General features: G+C 38.8%; 1 protein-coding gene across 5 annotated transcripts; it reads left to right on the plus strand.

Moving 5' to 3' along the window:
- The first annotated feature begins 3,625 nt into the window (after positions 1-3,625).
- LOC105227507 (transmembrane protein 94) lies at positions 3,626-16,178 on the plus strand. Of its 5 annotated transcripts, none has more exons than XM_049455316.1 (10): positions 3,626-4,041; positions 4,234-4,867; positions 5,198-5,924; positions 6,134-6,293; positions 9,590-9,686; positions 11,599-12,610; positions 12,692-13,920; positions 14,816-14,939; positions 15,001-15,250; positions 15,355-16,065. In XM_049455316.1, exons 1-10 carry the CDS (start codon positions 3,863-3,865, stop codon positions 15,425-15,427), a joined length of 4,485 nt encoding a protein of 1,494 aa, XP_049311273.1. In that variant the 5' UTR covers positions 3,626-3,862; the 3' UTR covers positions 15,428-16,065. The 5 variants fall into 5 exon arrangements, with proteins under 5 accessions (XP_049311273.1, XP_049311275.1, XP_049311274.1 ...); XM_049455318.1 differs by having other exon boundaries at positions 11,599-12,397; XM_049455317.1 differs by having other exon boundaries at positions 6,134-6,251.
- Positions 16,179-16,367: the final 189 nt, after the last annotated feature.

Genomic DNA, 16,367 nt, shown 5'->3' on the forward strand with positions numbered 1-16,367 from the left:
ATATATATGGAGCTTTAAGGCTTATTAAAAATTATTTTTATAGAGCTTTGTAATACGATAGTAATGTGTAATGATTAACAGGTCAATTGGAAAGTCCCCGGTATACCATTGAAGAGCATATTTATTTTTGAAAAAAAATCGCTTTTTTATTTAAAATAGTTCCCTTTAAGGGTGATACACTGTTTATACCGACCCTCCAACATAGCGATACCACTTTTGAAGTCCTCAGTTTCGACGATCACCTATTCATTTTCTTTCCTGCGAGTATTCTCTTGAGATGTGAGAACAGGAAATATGCCCTGGAATGCAGATTTGGAGAATATGGTACATGCGGAAGCAATTTGAAGCACGATTCATGGATTTTTGCCTTCGGTTTCACTAACTTGAAACACGGTGCATTGGCTTGGTCAAACAGTAAATTCTTTTTCTTCAATTGCGGCCGTTTGTCGACGATTTGCGTCCAATAACGCTATGTAATAGTCGCAGTTGATCGTACTTCCTTTTTCAACGTAGTCAATAAAGAATATTACATCCGCATCCCAAAATACAGACACCGCAACTTTACCAGCCGACTTTCCACGCTTTGAATCGGAGTCATCATGTGCATTTGACTCAGTTGACGGTCGACTGGACTTCGGAGTGAAATGCTTGAGCATCTCCAAGCTTTGCACCGAATCATCAACCCGTCCTTGTTTTCTGAGCCCGTGGAATACCCACTTTACACAGATCTTTTTTGTATCCAAATATTCATGAATGATATGATGTACACGTTCAGCAGATATCTTTAAAGAGCTTGCTATCTAGAACAACTTCTCTTTACGGTCAACCAAAATTATTTTGTTGACTTTTTCAACGTTTTCGTCGGTAACAATCTTTTCTTTCCACAAAGGAAACAAACAACAAAGGATCCGACAGCTGTCAAATTCTTACACTCGGCTTTAGAAGGTTAATTCTAGTAGCGCCATCTAAGTGTCGGGCTGGGGACTTTTTTCAATTAGCCTGTTAGGTCTGATCAATTTGACTTGTGCTCACGATAAATAGTAAGGCTTCTAAGCCAGTACAAGCACAAAGCAATTAATCCACATTTCAATAAATTTTTTATAAGCCTCGACTGCGATGTTCTTCAGCGAATTTGAATTTTAGCGGTTTCGGCTGTTTTGGACCGCTTGATTGTTAGACAGTATCGTCGTCATATTCATAAACTCACGTTTCATCACTAGTAATGATCCGTTTAATGAATGCAGTGTCTTGAGCTACGTGGTCAAACATCTCTTAAATGAAGGTGTTCAAGTACCGCCTGGAAACTGCCACGAAAAATTCAGACCGGCAACGCCACAATCTCTGTATATCTACAGCCTTTGTACAATCTCTGTTGCTCTCTTCTCAAGTTTTATCAATTCGCCGCATTGCTTCTAAATAATTTTTTGCAGTTTTTGTATTTGTAAGCCATTGTAATCGTGCGGTTTCTCTCTCACAAAGCGAATGCTTTGTTCATTGATGACAGGAAGGAAACTTTGGCAATGCCGGAAGTAATGTGTTCCCCTTTCAAAGGAGCGCTTTGAAGTCGTATTAATATGCTACTTGGGCTGACCTCAAAAGTGATGCAATTAAGAGTTGCTACCGTTATTTAGCTTACAACGTGTTGGCCAAGTAGAGAAATAATACTTGAATTTAATAAGCATGTAGCAAGGTGGTAGAAGGATCTTCCAACTTTTCGATACCATTTTTATGTCAGCTTTACTCAGTATTTGAGTTCGTTTAAAATGAACATCAATGACGTTTATTGGATAATGGTGAAACACCAATGAATAGTGTCTATGGTGCTGTAACTGTAACAGCAAATCATACTCAATACTCGGTTCCATTCCGATAATTTTGATACCAAAGTTACACCAAACTCTGGAATACTCGAAAATATCTATAAAATAATTGAAATCGTTGAACCAAAAAACCTTTTGAAAGGAATTTCTGAAGCGGATAAGTGCGGATTTGAACAGTGCTGAAGGCTTTGCTATGTATGCGGTGGGATTGTCAGAGCATCATCTACTTTGAACTTCTGCTGTCAACAATTGTCTGAAGGAAGCAATCGAACTGAAGCGACTAGCTTTGGTCACAACAAAATAGGAATTGTGTGCCATCAGCTTTATGAAATTACCTTCAAATTGGCAACAAGCTTTCAGACAAAACGATGGAAATAATATAGCCTTTATTTTTACCAGCCCAGTGATTATTCCCCTAGGGTTTGAGGAAAAGAAAAAATCGCTGGGGCCAGATCCGGAGAGTACCGTGAATAAGGAATCCAAACTCATTAAATTTACAGGGTTTGTCCGGAAAGTAATACGACGGTAAAGGGGCGTTCCTTGCTAACGAATGAGCGGCTGGTCAGTTGTCCTCGAGCACCTGAAAAGTCAGAACAAACACGATTCGCGCGATGTGTTTCTGGGATTGGTACAAGCCGAAAATGCAGCGTTCGTTAGAGCAGAGATACGCGATTAAATTATATTACCCAGACATTGCTTTAGCAAGAAGGGATGTGTGTCGGTGGCACCAGGCCTTTTTGGAGGACTAGGAAAAGGTCGATGATGAAGACCTTGCTGGAAGACCTGCGACTTCGACAAACACCGACAATGTAACCCGTGTGCGCAAAGTTTTGAACTTAGACCGTCGACTAATTCGATTTGTTTAATTGCCCAGATGGTAAATACTCACTCACTCACAACCAGAAATTGCGGCGAGTGGAAGTGTGCCAAGAAAATGTGAACATATGTGAAAGTGATCCACACAGGTGACGAGTCATGGATCTTTGAGAATGATCCCGAGACAAAGATTTAGACGACAGAGGAGATCCAAGTAGCATGCACCTCGGCTCTCAAGGTTATTCCGAAGAATGCCTTCCGTGTATCAAGCCTTCAAAAATAATAGTTGTTGTATCTGTAGCTGCAGAAAGCATTCATGAAGTAATTTCGAGGAAAGGTGCCGAGCTGACAGTCCTTGGCCGGATAAAAGTCCGGGTCGGTTTCGCTTACTTAAACCTGACTGTCGTTTGAACGGGTATATAAGATAGACGTTGTCAGTGAATTTTGACTTTTCATTGTAGATAATGACTATTGTTCCCTATACATCTCATCTCAAAATATGGACGCCATAACTTTGCCAACTAACTATTTATCTAGCAAACTCACTTACAGTCCACTTGATTGCTTACCAATTGGACTCCGGAATCGGATTTTGTATCATTAACTTAGAAAATAATTCATGGCAGATTTCGTGAAGATATATTGTCAAATAAAATGGTCTTCCACACAAATTATTGTACGGATGTTGCTAAATCGGCTTAGATCGTCAAGCGCTCGATCTTTCATAAATATATTTATATATTTGTAGGGATTCCGGCGTTTCCTGATGGGTGTTACAAACTTCGTGCAAACTTAATACAGGTTCAGTCATTTATTAAAAAAGTTACAAATGCAACTACTATACGAAAAATTGATATAAATAAATAAAAATAAATAAATAAATTAGATATTTGTCGCCTTAAAACAATATACTTCGTTTTTATCTTTGGCAACCCTGTGAAATTGATAAGAGATTGGCCACAGCTGATTGCTCTGAAAATTACAGTTGTCAAACCAATTTGACTTTTCATTTGTTCTCAGCAATAATCGTGAGTGAGTTTTAATTTATTTGTGTTTGGAAAAGTAGTGTAAAGTAAATTGCCAAAAATGCGCTGAAAAATAATATTGCAACAGAGTGTGTGACCGATTAAATAGGCCAAAGACCAAAAGAAAACAAACAAATTAATAAAATTCCAGTTTGCGGCGGAGTTCAATGTAAACGCTAGACGCATCGGTTAGTAGCAACGATGTCGGTAAAGTCACAACGCAAAGCCGTTGCTACGGAGACAATGGGGAATGCGACCGGTGAAGGAGTTTCTCATGAAAAACCCAATTATGGTTTAACTACGCGTGTTGCATTATCACGTCTGCATGATGATATTGAAAAATTGTTGCGTGAGCATGAGGCCACCTACGCCAAGGAGAGGTAAGTGCAAAAGGAACCTTGCTAGACTTTCGCGTAACTGTTTGTGTATACATATATACATATGTATGTATGTATGTGTTTTAGTCTAGTCAAGAGTGTTATTTATGTACATATTGCTTGCGACTGTTTGCATACTTAATTATTAATAATATTTGGACAATTTCCAAATTTTCGTGTTGTTGTTTATTGCAGCTACTATCGCAAACTGCGTTCGGCATTCTTCAAACCAAGCGACACACCATTGGGATGGCCTGCAATCACAGCAACGTTATTCACTATGATTGCGTTGCTTATTGCTGAGGCATATCTGGCGGCGATCTGTGTTGCGGCTATCTTATCATTGGATTTGTGCGTGGTGGTGCGCGAAAATCATTTACGTCGCACCGAAATCTACCGCAAGACACGCCAGGCACTCGCCGATATACGACTCGCTGAACGTGATCTATGTGGCGAGTGGCAACCATGCAATTATCCGCATCTGTGTTGTCCAGTTTCACCTTGTGTGTCGCTGCAGTGGACATATCGCGATGGTAATATTGTGAATTTACCGTGGGCCTTATTGGTACGCGGTGATCACATAGTACTACGACCGGGTCACATAACGCCCGGTCCATGTACGGAAGTGAATGGAAAACGCACATTTGAAATGCATGAAATATATGGCCCAACACAGGTGAATGATCCGCCAGTGCGTCCTTTGGCGCGTGCACCTCTACCAGATTTAGTATGCACATTACAGACGACGCCGTTTCTGGATAATTTGCGTGTAATTTTGGAGAACTCATTGAAGCGCCCATCGACGATATACAATCAGCAACGTTATTTGGTGGGTAGTCTAGTGTTCTAATGGAATGTTTGGTTTTCCACTGAAGTGTTAATTAAATTATGATGTGTACGTGAAGAATTATATATTTCAATTACATGTGCCCGAACAGACGTATGCAATTATTGTATTTTTTTTATAAAAGGAAGTTATTTTTAATCAGTTTAGTCCACATTTGACACATGGTTCGCGAAAATAATTCGTGTTTTACTAATTTTCATTGCTTCAAATATTATTTTTAAAATGTTTAAATGTTTTTTTTTTTTAATAAATTTCTTTTAGTTTAAACTACATCCTAAATTGTATTAACTCAAATTATTTCCTCATCCGCAGCTCGTGACGAAATATATACAACAATGGGGCTTCATATGTGCACTTTGTTTGACGCTTTTCGCCGGCATGTTGCGTATCAATGGCTTGAGCAGTTCGCCCAATGTCGGCACACATCCCAACGAGCAACATTATTGGAAATATGTTTTCCTGGAGACACCAGCCGCTGCAGTTATACCATTACTGCCACTCATCTTCCCCATTATGTGGATATCGATGAATTTATGGGGTGTGGCAAGACTGCAGTGCTTTCTCAAAATACCACAAGTGCCCATCACTAAAGACTCGGAAAAATCGTTCGAAGAAGACTTGGATGCGCCCACTTTTGATTATAACAATATATCATTGTTGCGTTCAAATGTTTTTCGCAATTGGTGGCAACTGTGGCATGGTGATAGTGAACTACTACCTCGTTCATCGAATTTAGTGCAGGTATTGGGCTCCATTACAGCACTGTGCTGCATAGACAAGAAAGGCATACTTTCATGGCCAAATCCAACAGCTGAAAAGGTGTTCTTCTTACACGATACCGACAATGATCGCTTAGACGATCGCAGCACAAGTTGTTCAACGCTGAATACCGAAAGTAATCATACGAGTCAGGCGGAGAGTAAAAACGGTGGTATTGTTGCTGAAGTGCTCGATCTAACACATGATCAGCACTGTCCATTTCGTTTGGAGTTCGACGATCATGAGTGGAAGTCACATATCACATCACTTAAACCATTGGGTGCGTTATTAAAAATTATTAAATTAAATTGTTCCGATCGAACCACTATATTATATAGTTGCCTTACAAACTGACCGATCAAAATAAAGTTTCTGTATGGAAACTTTTTATATGTAGAGGGTATTATAGCTTCGGTTCAACCAATGTTAACTTTTTTCTTGTTTTGTATTTTTTAATAAAAAAAATTAAAATAAAAAATCTCATTTCAGGTCTCGCAATACTGTTGAATACTTGTTCGCCGCTGACGCATGCACATTACGCGCAATTCTGTGGACATGTAACCGCCGTGGCGATGCTGGATAAAGATTTGGTGCCAGTCACAAATCGGTATGCCCACGTTGACTCCAGTTTGACTAGCTTTTTGCATGGGTACGTAGTTCATTTTCGAAGCTTGCCTTTTCTCTTTTTGATTTCAAATCTTTTGGGTTTCTACTATTTTCCAAATATATATTTTTGCCTATATTTATAATATTAAACCAATTTAATTCTAAATTCTTTTTTCCATAAACTTAAATTTTCAATTTTCTCAATTAAAATTTTTGTATTTTGCACAAATATGAAGCGAACAATTTTGTAAAACCATCAGTTTTAAAGCAAACAAAAAAACAAGAAACTCAAGCGCCAAATTCCAAATTAACAAAAACAAATATTGTATGTATATAATCCATTGAAATAAGGCAAACTCAGCAGAAAGCGTGCTACGTACTGCTACTGAAGCGCCAACATAAACTGATTTATGCACAAAAATGCCAAGTTTTATTGCGCATTTGACCGAATTGTTGAAATTCATGTAAGATGCGAAGCTATTTTCCACAGCATTACACTAACGCACTTACCCAACAAAAACTAAAACAGCAACAAAACTCAATCCAATTCGGTTTTTTGCATTATTTTCGCCATTTAATATTTTTCGCCGCTCTTTAATCATACTTTTTTAATGCAAATTTGTTTTTATTAACGGAAAATAAAACTTTTGTACTCATACAAAAAGCTACGCTGACGCATTTAACGCCACAAATGAATAACAGGTTTAATTGCACTGAATAAAATATGTATATTTTTCTCATGTTTTATATTCGCTTTGCTTTTCCAAATTGTTAATTAAAAAATCTTTCGGCATGTTTTTTTTTTCAAAATTTTTATAAATCTTTAATTGTTGTGAATTTTCTTACGTAATTAACTGCTTCATGAAAACTCATATTTTATTGTAATAACCATTAATTTATTTTATTTTATATATGTATGTATGTATATGTAAACAGTTAAAATATTACTTTCTTTCATGTCGCACACTCATATTCGTTATTGTAGTAATTTTCGCCATTTTAATTATTTGTAATTATTTAAATAATTTGCTCATTAATTATTTAATGTTTATGAAACTGAATTGATTTAATATAAAAAAATTTCTTTATTATGTTTAAAAAAATCAAGATCCTCTATTTTGAATACATTGTAATACTGTTAATTTCTCCTTTCATAGGGGTTAAGGTGTAGGTAATGAAAAGAGAAGGCGTATTTATCAATTTCTTTTGCTTTTCTATAAAAAAAAAATTATTTGCAAAAAAACTAGTTACTTGTCACGTAATTTTTTTTAAGAGGTTATATCCACTTGTAAATTTCGAAAAATCGATTTTATTTATAAAAATTTCGAATGTACATACATACATATGTTTATCCGAAGTCGTGAGAGAATTTCAAATTTCAGTTCGAATCGAAAAACGACTTTCGAAAAAATCGAGCTGAAATTTTAAATTTTTCACGACCTTCTTAAAAAAGTTAACGATCGAAGAAATACAATTTTTGAAAATGATTTCGACTTTTTAAGGCACTCTGAAGTAAAAATTTTACCACATAATAACTTTTTTTTTGGGAAGATATCACTTTTCCAAACTCAATCAAAAGTTTGACTAGCTCTTCGGTCATTATTCATATTCATATATATATAGTAAGAATATTTTTTTTTTTAATTTGAGATAATTTCAAGTAAAATAAGACAAATCGTTAACTGCGCTTGCACCGAAGCCATAATACCCTCCAGAAATGGCAGCTATATGCTATAGTGATCCGATCTGCACAATTTCTTCAGAGATTTCAGCTTTACCTTGTACATTAACCCATGCCAAATTTAGTGAAGATATTTTTTTAAATGAAAAAGTTTTCTATACAAGCACTTAATACCGTTCGTTCAGTTACATAAAGCATATAGCTAGTGGCTTAATACCGGCCGTTCCGACTATCTTTGGGACTTACCGATACAAACGAAGTTAGCCGAAGGTATAGCCCTTGTCCGCATAAAATCCGGGTCAATTTCGGTAACGTAGAATCGGCTGTTGTGGGAATTCCCTTGGGACTACGCCAAACCAATATAGTCGCCTAGATGCGGTGAAACGCAGACGAACGCTGCACTGCGGACTACAATAGGATGCCTCTTGATATCTCCCATCGAACACTTGCACAGTGGGGCTTGTATGCTCTCAGTTAAGGAGCATAATGAACTCCTCTCCAAGCAGTTTGTGTTGAGGGGCTTTCGTCCTGCAGTCATCTGCTTGTAGCGGTACCTTCTCTTAGAAGCATTAAGAGGTCCTTGCTCAACTACATCGACGTTATCAAACTATACGCCGACCAGACTTTCAACAAGCACTGATCGCCATTCACAGTAGAGCCATTAACACCTTCACCAATTCCCTCTCAGTGAATGGCGTACTTGGAGTCAAAGCACCACTCATTGCAGACGAAAAGCTCGAGTTGCCGCGAAAAACGGAAGTGACCCTCGCGCAGCTTCTTTCTGGATACCGTAGCAAGTAAACTCCTCCTTATCCGGTATCGACTCTAACATATCAAACATATGTCCAGCGTGCAACGAGTCCCCACATGACACTAACCTCCTATTTGTATGCCCTAAAAAAACTACACATCTGACACCACTCTTCCCATGGTACGACCCCGTCGAAACGTGTTTACTGGACCTACCGTTGGATGATCTCGATGATAACTAATCTAAGCCTTACCATCTCAACGCAGATTAGGTAACAGTTACAACAACAGCAATCACTGGGAGCAAAAACGTGCGCAAATACCCTGTGCAGGGTATAAAAAATGGCTCTTTAATAAAAATTCACAAAAATCGAATTTCACTGAGCAAGTGGTTATAACCCCTTAATTATTTCTAGCGCTTATCAAACATATTTAATTTACATGCTTATATCTGAAACTCATTTCAGTTTTCTACTGTTATATATGAATATTTTTATTTCTTAACTAACATGCCAAGCAGCTTACTTGTATATGTATGTATGTATGAACACTAACATATTACCTATTCTTCAGTCTTCTCTACAGAATCCATTTGTGATCATAGCTTCGTATTTAAGTCACCTATTATCTAAGTGTTTGTGTATTTACAAATTTTTCAACAAAGACATAGAACATTTTCTTATTATTTTTGTATTTGAAAATTATCCACACTTAGTTTTTACCGTTACTTATGTAAGCAGCGCATCATTGGCACATTTCTACATACATAGAACATTTCTACATACGCAACTTATTTAGCCCATATTTACTCGTATTCAACCTTACACTTTCAAAAAAAAACACATTTTTCTCCAAAATGATTTTACTAATTTTAAATTTTACTATTTGCAATGTAAAATTGTATGCAGACGTTGCCTCTGCGAATTGGCCAAGCAGATCGGTTTTAAAGATTCTGCTACCGATCATTTCTCACTCGAGGGTCAGTTGGCTTCCTACAGACATTTGGTGAGTAGTGAAAATCAATGCTTATAACTATGATTCAGATAAATATGAATATAAGTAGTTAATATATTCACTATTATATATCGACTAATTGGACTAACGTCAACGTGAATAACGATAATTTCCCTCATTTTTTTAACGCTTTTATTAGTTTTACCTCTATGTATATATGTATGTTTGTTTGTAACTCTTTCCAGTCCTTTATTCTTCAAAATCTATGTTTTCCCTCAAATTAATCCCTCTTACCCCCAATACACTTGTGCCGACGATTTTTTTTTCAATCCTTGAAATAGTTGTTAAAGTCGATTTCCGGAATAGCCTTCATAGCGTTTGGCGATTCACGTTTAATGTCTTCAATTGACTCAAAACAGTTTCCTCGAAACGGCCGTTTGGTTTTGATGAATAGTCAGAAATCACACGGAGTTAAATCAGGCGGTTATGGTGGTTGCGACACGTTATTGATTGAAAATTTTGCGAAAAACTCACGAAGAATCAACATTACAATGCAAGTGACGGTGTATTATGGAGGTGTAAAAACCAAAAGTTGTCGGCCCACAATACCGGCCTCTTTTTAAGAATAGCTTCCCTGAAACGACGCGTAACACTCAAATAGTATTCCTCGTTAACAGTTTGGACGGTTGAAAGAAATTCGGAGTGCACTCAACCTCGATAATAGAAGAAAACTGACAACATAACCTTGATTTTTGATTTGCTTAGATGTGTTTTTTCGGATTCAGCTCCCTCTTGCCACGATATTCGGCCGATTGATTGTATGATTCTGGATCGTAGGCATAGTTCCAAGACCCATCGCCATCGCCAGTAATAAAATACGTTTCATAATATCCTAGTAGTTAGAAAGCGTAGTTTATATATTATAGATATAATGCAGCCTTTTCGGGCTCAATTAACGCCAAAAGCGTCATTTTGATATTCTATTCGTAAGATTTGGCCATATCTGTCTCACTATCTTACATATGGTTGTAGAACTCCATATGTTCTTCTGAGCTTTTTGTTTAAATTGCGTATTTAGCTTCCTCTTTGTCGTTTCTAGTGGCCACGATTTCGTCCCCGCTTTAAACTTGTCTGGAAAGGCTTACGACTTGGCCAACTCGTCTGCTTTTTCGCTGCCGAAAATATTCCTATGACCTGAAAACCATATTATGGACAAGTGGAATTGACCTGCCAGTCGCAATAAAGACTTCATACATTTGTTGACCACGCTGGAATTTATCTTTGGCGACGACAAGGCTAACAATACCGCCTGGCTATCTGTGTATAAGGAAACTTTCTGTATTATCCCGTAGTTATTCAGTAGAACTCCACAGGCTTTCTCTATGCCTACTAACTGAGTTTGGTAGACGAATGGTGAGAGATAAATCAAGATTTTTGGAATATGCTTCCTTTCCTACTCCGCAATTCATTTTGGATCCGTCGGTATTAATTGAGATAGTATTCTGTTCCTCTACTAAACCTCTTCTCCATTCACGTGTGGAGGATATTCCCACATGTATTTTTTATGGCAACGCGCAAAGATAATCAGCAGAGAAATGGCGAATTGAAGACAATTTAAGTGAAGAAGAGAGACAGATATTGATACAGAAACTATATGAAGATTAAGGGAAGGTTTCAACCGATTTTTTTAATTTGTAAAGCCGATCAAATCATGTTCTAAATGAGAGCACCTGATTTCATGAAGACAGCCTAACAAATTTTCTGTTTCAATTTGGAGATTTTAATTCTGGGAATTTTGTGTTTACGGGTTAAATATTTCGTGGTTTCGAACCTCTTCCACTTATTAACTCTGTGCAACATATAACAAGATTATTTGTAATAAAATAAAATTTTATGAAAAATCATAGAATACTCGTATAACTAACAAAATTATTACTCTTTTCTCCCGCTCTCACGCTCTCAGCAACCAGAAGTGGTGCGCCGTGACATCCGTTTCGCACGTCAACTACAGCTGTCGTCTAAAGTGAAGGTACCCTTTCCCCACTCACTGTCGGTGGTGATGCGGGAAAACCCTGCCGGCTATCTCTCGCTCTTCACCCAAGGTACCGCCGACATTATAATGGATTTCTGTGATGATTTCTGGGATGGCAAGGACTTGCGTCCGCTGTCGGCGCAAGATCGAAAGAAAGCGCTTGATTTCTACCAACGCAGCGCGCTCACCGCTTACTGCACGGCCTTCTCGTATCGTCCGCTGCGACATGGCATCATTGGCGCGCTCAGTGGCGCACAGCACACCGGTGGACCGATTGCATACCTAGAATTGCCGCCCGAGTCGAAAATACGCATGCAACATGTCGATCGCGCGCATTGCGATTTCGAGAGCGGCGGTCATATACATACGAAATTGAGCCACAGCATCAGCACTGATTCGCTGTTGTTCAGCGAGAGTAAAGATGATGACATTAACGATGTGGAGGGCTGTTTCGAAATGCAATGTCATCAAGTATTCATCGGTATGGTGACTATGCAATATCAAGCGCAGATGGACATTGTTCAGCTGGTGGAGCGGCTGGAGCGCGCTTGCATACGTTTCGTACATTTCAGCAAAGAAAACGAATTGCGCTCGCGTGTGTTCTCCGAGAAGATGGGTTTGGAGTCCGGTTGGAATTGTCACATATCCCTGTTGAATGAAGCGGATGATAAGGCCTCCATGAATACGGCTGCGGACAAGGCCAATACCAGCGGTACCTCCGGGCGCTCGGGTAACAAAAGTTTGCAGAGTAATAATGAGAATACCATCAACATTGTTGAGTCCGCACATGATCACACGACAGCCATTAGCACTACCATCAACAAAAACAACAACACTGCCACAAGCACCATCAATTCAACCACCAATAATGTTTCATTGCCTCATAATGTAGAAATCATAAATCAGTGCACCAGCACGCAGAACACCACCACCATCAACATAGGTAATCACAACAACAATAGTAGTAATATTAGTAGCACGCATCCCACACATCAAACGCACCTAAATACATCGAATATTACAGGCGGTACAGGTGGCACCGATAACGACGCCGACGACGAAGGCAGCGACCTGCATCATCTGCTACCGCCACCCAATCTCGAGTCTTCCAAAACGCTGAGCTCATCAGCACCGGGCGCCATCTCCAATCCCGATGACTACCAAGCGGTGCAGCTCAGCTCAACACCCCCGTCGCGTCGCAGTAGCGTCAGTTGTGGTGGTGAAGGTAACGGCAACGGCAAGGACGCGCCCTTAAACCTGGTGGATGGCGGCAACAAAGCTATTGCTGATGCCGCTGACGATGAGCACCGCCAATCGGAGGACTCTGCCATGGATGAGAATTGTCGCTCGATGAGTATCATAACAGAGAGTACCGAACAGAGCGCACCCGTACACTTCGACATGTCGAATCGCGCTAAATTGCCACGCGGCATCGAGAATATACGTCCGCATTTGGAACAGGTGGACAATGTGCCATTGCAAGTGTCGCTATTCACAGACTGTTCGCCCGAGGCGACGCGCCAAATGCTCGACATTATGCAATCGTACGGTGAGATTGTCGTATGTCTCGGCTCTTCGGCTAGCAATTCAAATGCGAATATTTTCCTGCAAGCCGATTGCAGTATAGCTGTCGAGCCGCTTTATCCGCAAGTTTGTCAAGATATTGCCGCCTATACGGAGGGCAACTTAACGAACAACAAATTGCGTTTGCTGCGCCTCAAGAAGGATCTCAATGGCGAGGAGAAGTATGGCAGTCATGAACCCTATACCACCGAAGAGCTGCTCGAAAGCGGTTTCTATGGCAATGATGAGCCACAAATGCGTCCGATGCAAGCTGCCGGCAATACTGTGTCCCCCGTCTACTTAGGTCGCCTGCTCAACTCGTTGCCCTGCTCCATATCGGTGTGTCGCGATGAACCGTTATCGCTGGTGTCCATTATCGAGTTGTCGCGTCGTTTTTCGGCTGGCCTTTGGAATTGCATACAATATTGGGCTTGCTGTGCCGGTGCGCTTTCGATGATCAATATTTTGAGTGCTTGCCTCTCGCTGCCGCCACTATTGACGCCGTTAATGGTGCTCTATTTGATGAGTGTGCCGGTACCGTTGATTGCGCTGGCCTTGGCGCACATCGATGTCGATCCGAAGATGATGAATCGCGCCACGGGCAAGAAACAGACCGAGTATGATACGAAGGTCTTCGGGTTTGTGATATGGTGTTATGGCTGCAAATTCATCGCTCCCATTTTGATTATGGTAAGTACGAATTTAGTTTTGCTTAAATATATTTACACTTTATTTATTACTCGTGCTTTGAGTTTCCAATACAGCTTCGTTAAGTTATGTTAGAACACATATAATAGATGATGATCCATGAACCTTTTTCGTTCCGCTCTGGCCCAGAAGGCTTTTACAACCTTACAACAACTGGTTTATGGATTCCAGGGAAACATGCTCCCATCTTGATAGAATTTATGTAAGAGTGCCCTTTCTTGTGGGGTCACCGGGTGTATCTTAAAAGTACTGCTAGAGAGATCATACACTCCTTGCCCAGATTTGTGCTCACTTTCCTCTCTAAAAGAAACCGCACATCGGAGAAGTACAATACATCCTCTGCTACCTTGATGGCTGCCACTTTTGCTTGAAAGATGCTAAAGGGATGTGGCACTCTGAAGCAAGAGTTGATTGAGAGTTCCCAACGGAAAACTCTCCTCTAACTTTCCCTTTGACCTTCGTTCCATCTGCGAAAAAGTTCACCGTGTCTCTTCTCGAGCAAATTCGCCCCTCATATCCCTCGGAGGTATCTGCAGGAGATGTCGCCAGAAGTAAGCTCCGTGAGGCAGTAATCCAAGTTATCAGGGATGCAGTCCAAGAGAGAGAGGATTTCGGAATAAAATAGAACGTGACGTGATGTTCCTCAGTTTCGTAGATACGGAAATTTTGTACACTGGCTTTTCGCCCCAAGAATACAGCCTGACTCAAAATAGAGACCTCGTATGACAAACTTTTTATTTGACAATACCCATACATACATATATTAACGGAATCTACGCTGATAAACTTTGGACGACTTCATAACCAAGTTTCTAGTTGAAAAGACTTCCTGGACTTATATTCTTCTTAGCCTAATATTATTTCATTTCCCCCACAGATTTTCGCCTATTGCACATTTATGGCACATCCCATCGAGCTCATGGACATTGACGAGGAGAAATTGCATATCAACTTGCAAATCGCACGCATCTTCTCGTTCCTCGGCATCTTAGTGCATTTCGGTGAGCACATATTTACCATATTTACTAAAACAATACTCATACAAGCATTTTTACCTTACAGTGGTGATTTCCGCCTGCTTCGTGCACCGCGATCACTCGCTGTGGCAGCGCAATCCCTTCCGCAATCACATCTGGGCTTTCACCTGCGGCTGCACGCTGCTCGTGCACGTCGTGATCTGCGCGGTGCAGATTGTTCTGCAGGACAACTACTTCGATGAGGCATGCGGCATGTGGCCAGCAATCGCATTCCTCTACGGGGGCAGTTTTATAAGTCTGGCGATCACCGAGATTTGCAAATGGCAGGAGATTAAGTGAGTTTTTTAAATTCAATTTATTTATATTTTATTTTATTTTTTTTTTATTATATTTTATATTTATTTTTTATTATATTTTATTTTTGTTTTCGCTTTTACAGAGTTAACACACGCTATCAGCGCCGCGCGAGGCTTGACTTTGGCACCAAACTGGGCATGAATTCACCGTTTTAAACACATACTACACAACCATAATAACAATTGCGACTGAACATGTAAGCGTTGAGTATTGGTAAACAATCTAAAGAGACTAATTCGAAATCAAAGAAACAAAAATAAGAAAACGTTGCAAAATGCGCAATAAAAAGACCCTAATCTACTTACTTAAAAGGCAAAATAAAAACATATTTAAATAATAAACGATAAGCAATTCAAGACGTAGTGCCAAAGTTGCTATAAAACTTAATACAAAGCAAGAAAATTACAAAAACCGAAAACAATTAAGATTAAACATAAAATTGTATGTAACTACTTGTATGCCGTAAGCCTAAAGTGAAATGTGAATGCGTCGCTGACACTGCCTATTATTTAAATATATTCCAACTTTAAGAGCAAAAAGCTTGCAAATCAAGAAACGGCGCCGAAAAAAACGGTTATTTTGAGTTTTTCGGGTTTAAAATCGTTTTGAAGATTTTGTTCAAAGCAAGTGTTAGCCGTTATAGCGAGTTATAGAAAATATGCTATAAAATTATTTTTGTTTTGTGGATTTTTCGTAACTTTTAGTTCGTGTTTTTAGTTTTTTTCGACTATATTTGAACGTTTTATTTATATTTTTAGCTATATGTCTATTTCAATTTTTTTCAATACCAAAAAATTCCCTTTTTTTTGTAATTTTTCAAAAAAAAAAATATTTTTGTTTGCTCTGATTAATATTTTTTTGATAAAAATATTCTTTTTTTTAATATTTTTCGATAAAATATAACTTTTTCTGTTCTGACTTTTTACCGACAATTTTTTTCACTCAAATTTTTGATGAAAATTTTCGTCACGATTTTTTCGATAAAAAATATTTTTTTTTTTGCTCTGATTAATATTTTTGCGTAAAGATATACAATTTTTTTTTTTAAATTTTTACTGAAATTCGATTTTTTTTTTGCACTGACATTTTTAGATT

The sequence above is a fragment of the Bactrocera dorsalis genome, chromosome 4, assembly GCF_023373825.1.
Source record: "Bactrocera dorsalis isolate Fly_Bdor chromosome 4, ASM2337382v1, whole genome shotgun sequence".
Classification (NCBI taxonomy): domain Eukaryota; kingdom Metazoa; phylum Arthropoda; class Insecta; order Diptera; family Tephritidae; genus Bactrocera; species Bactrocera dorsalis.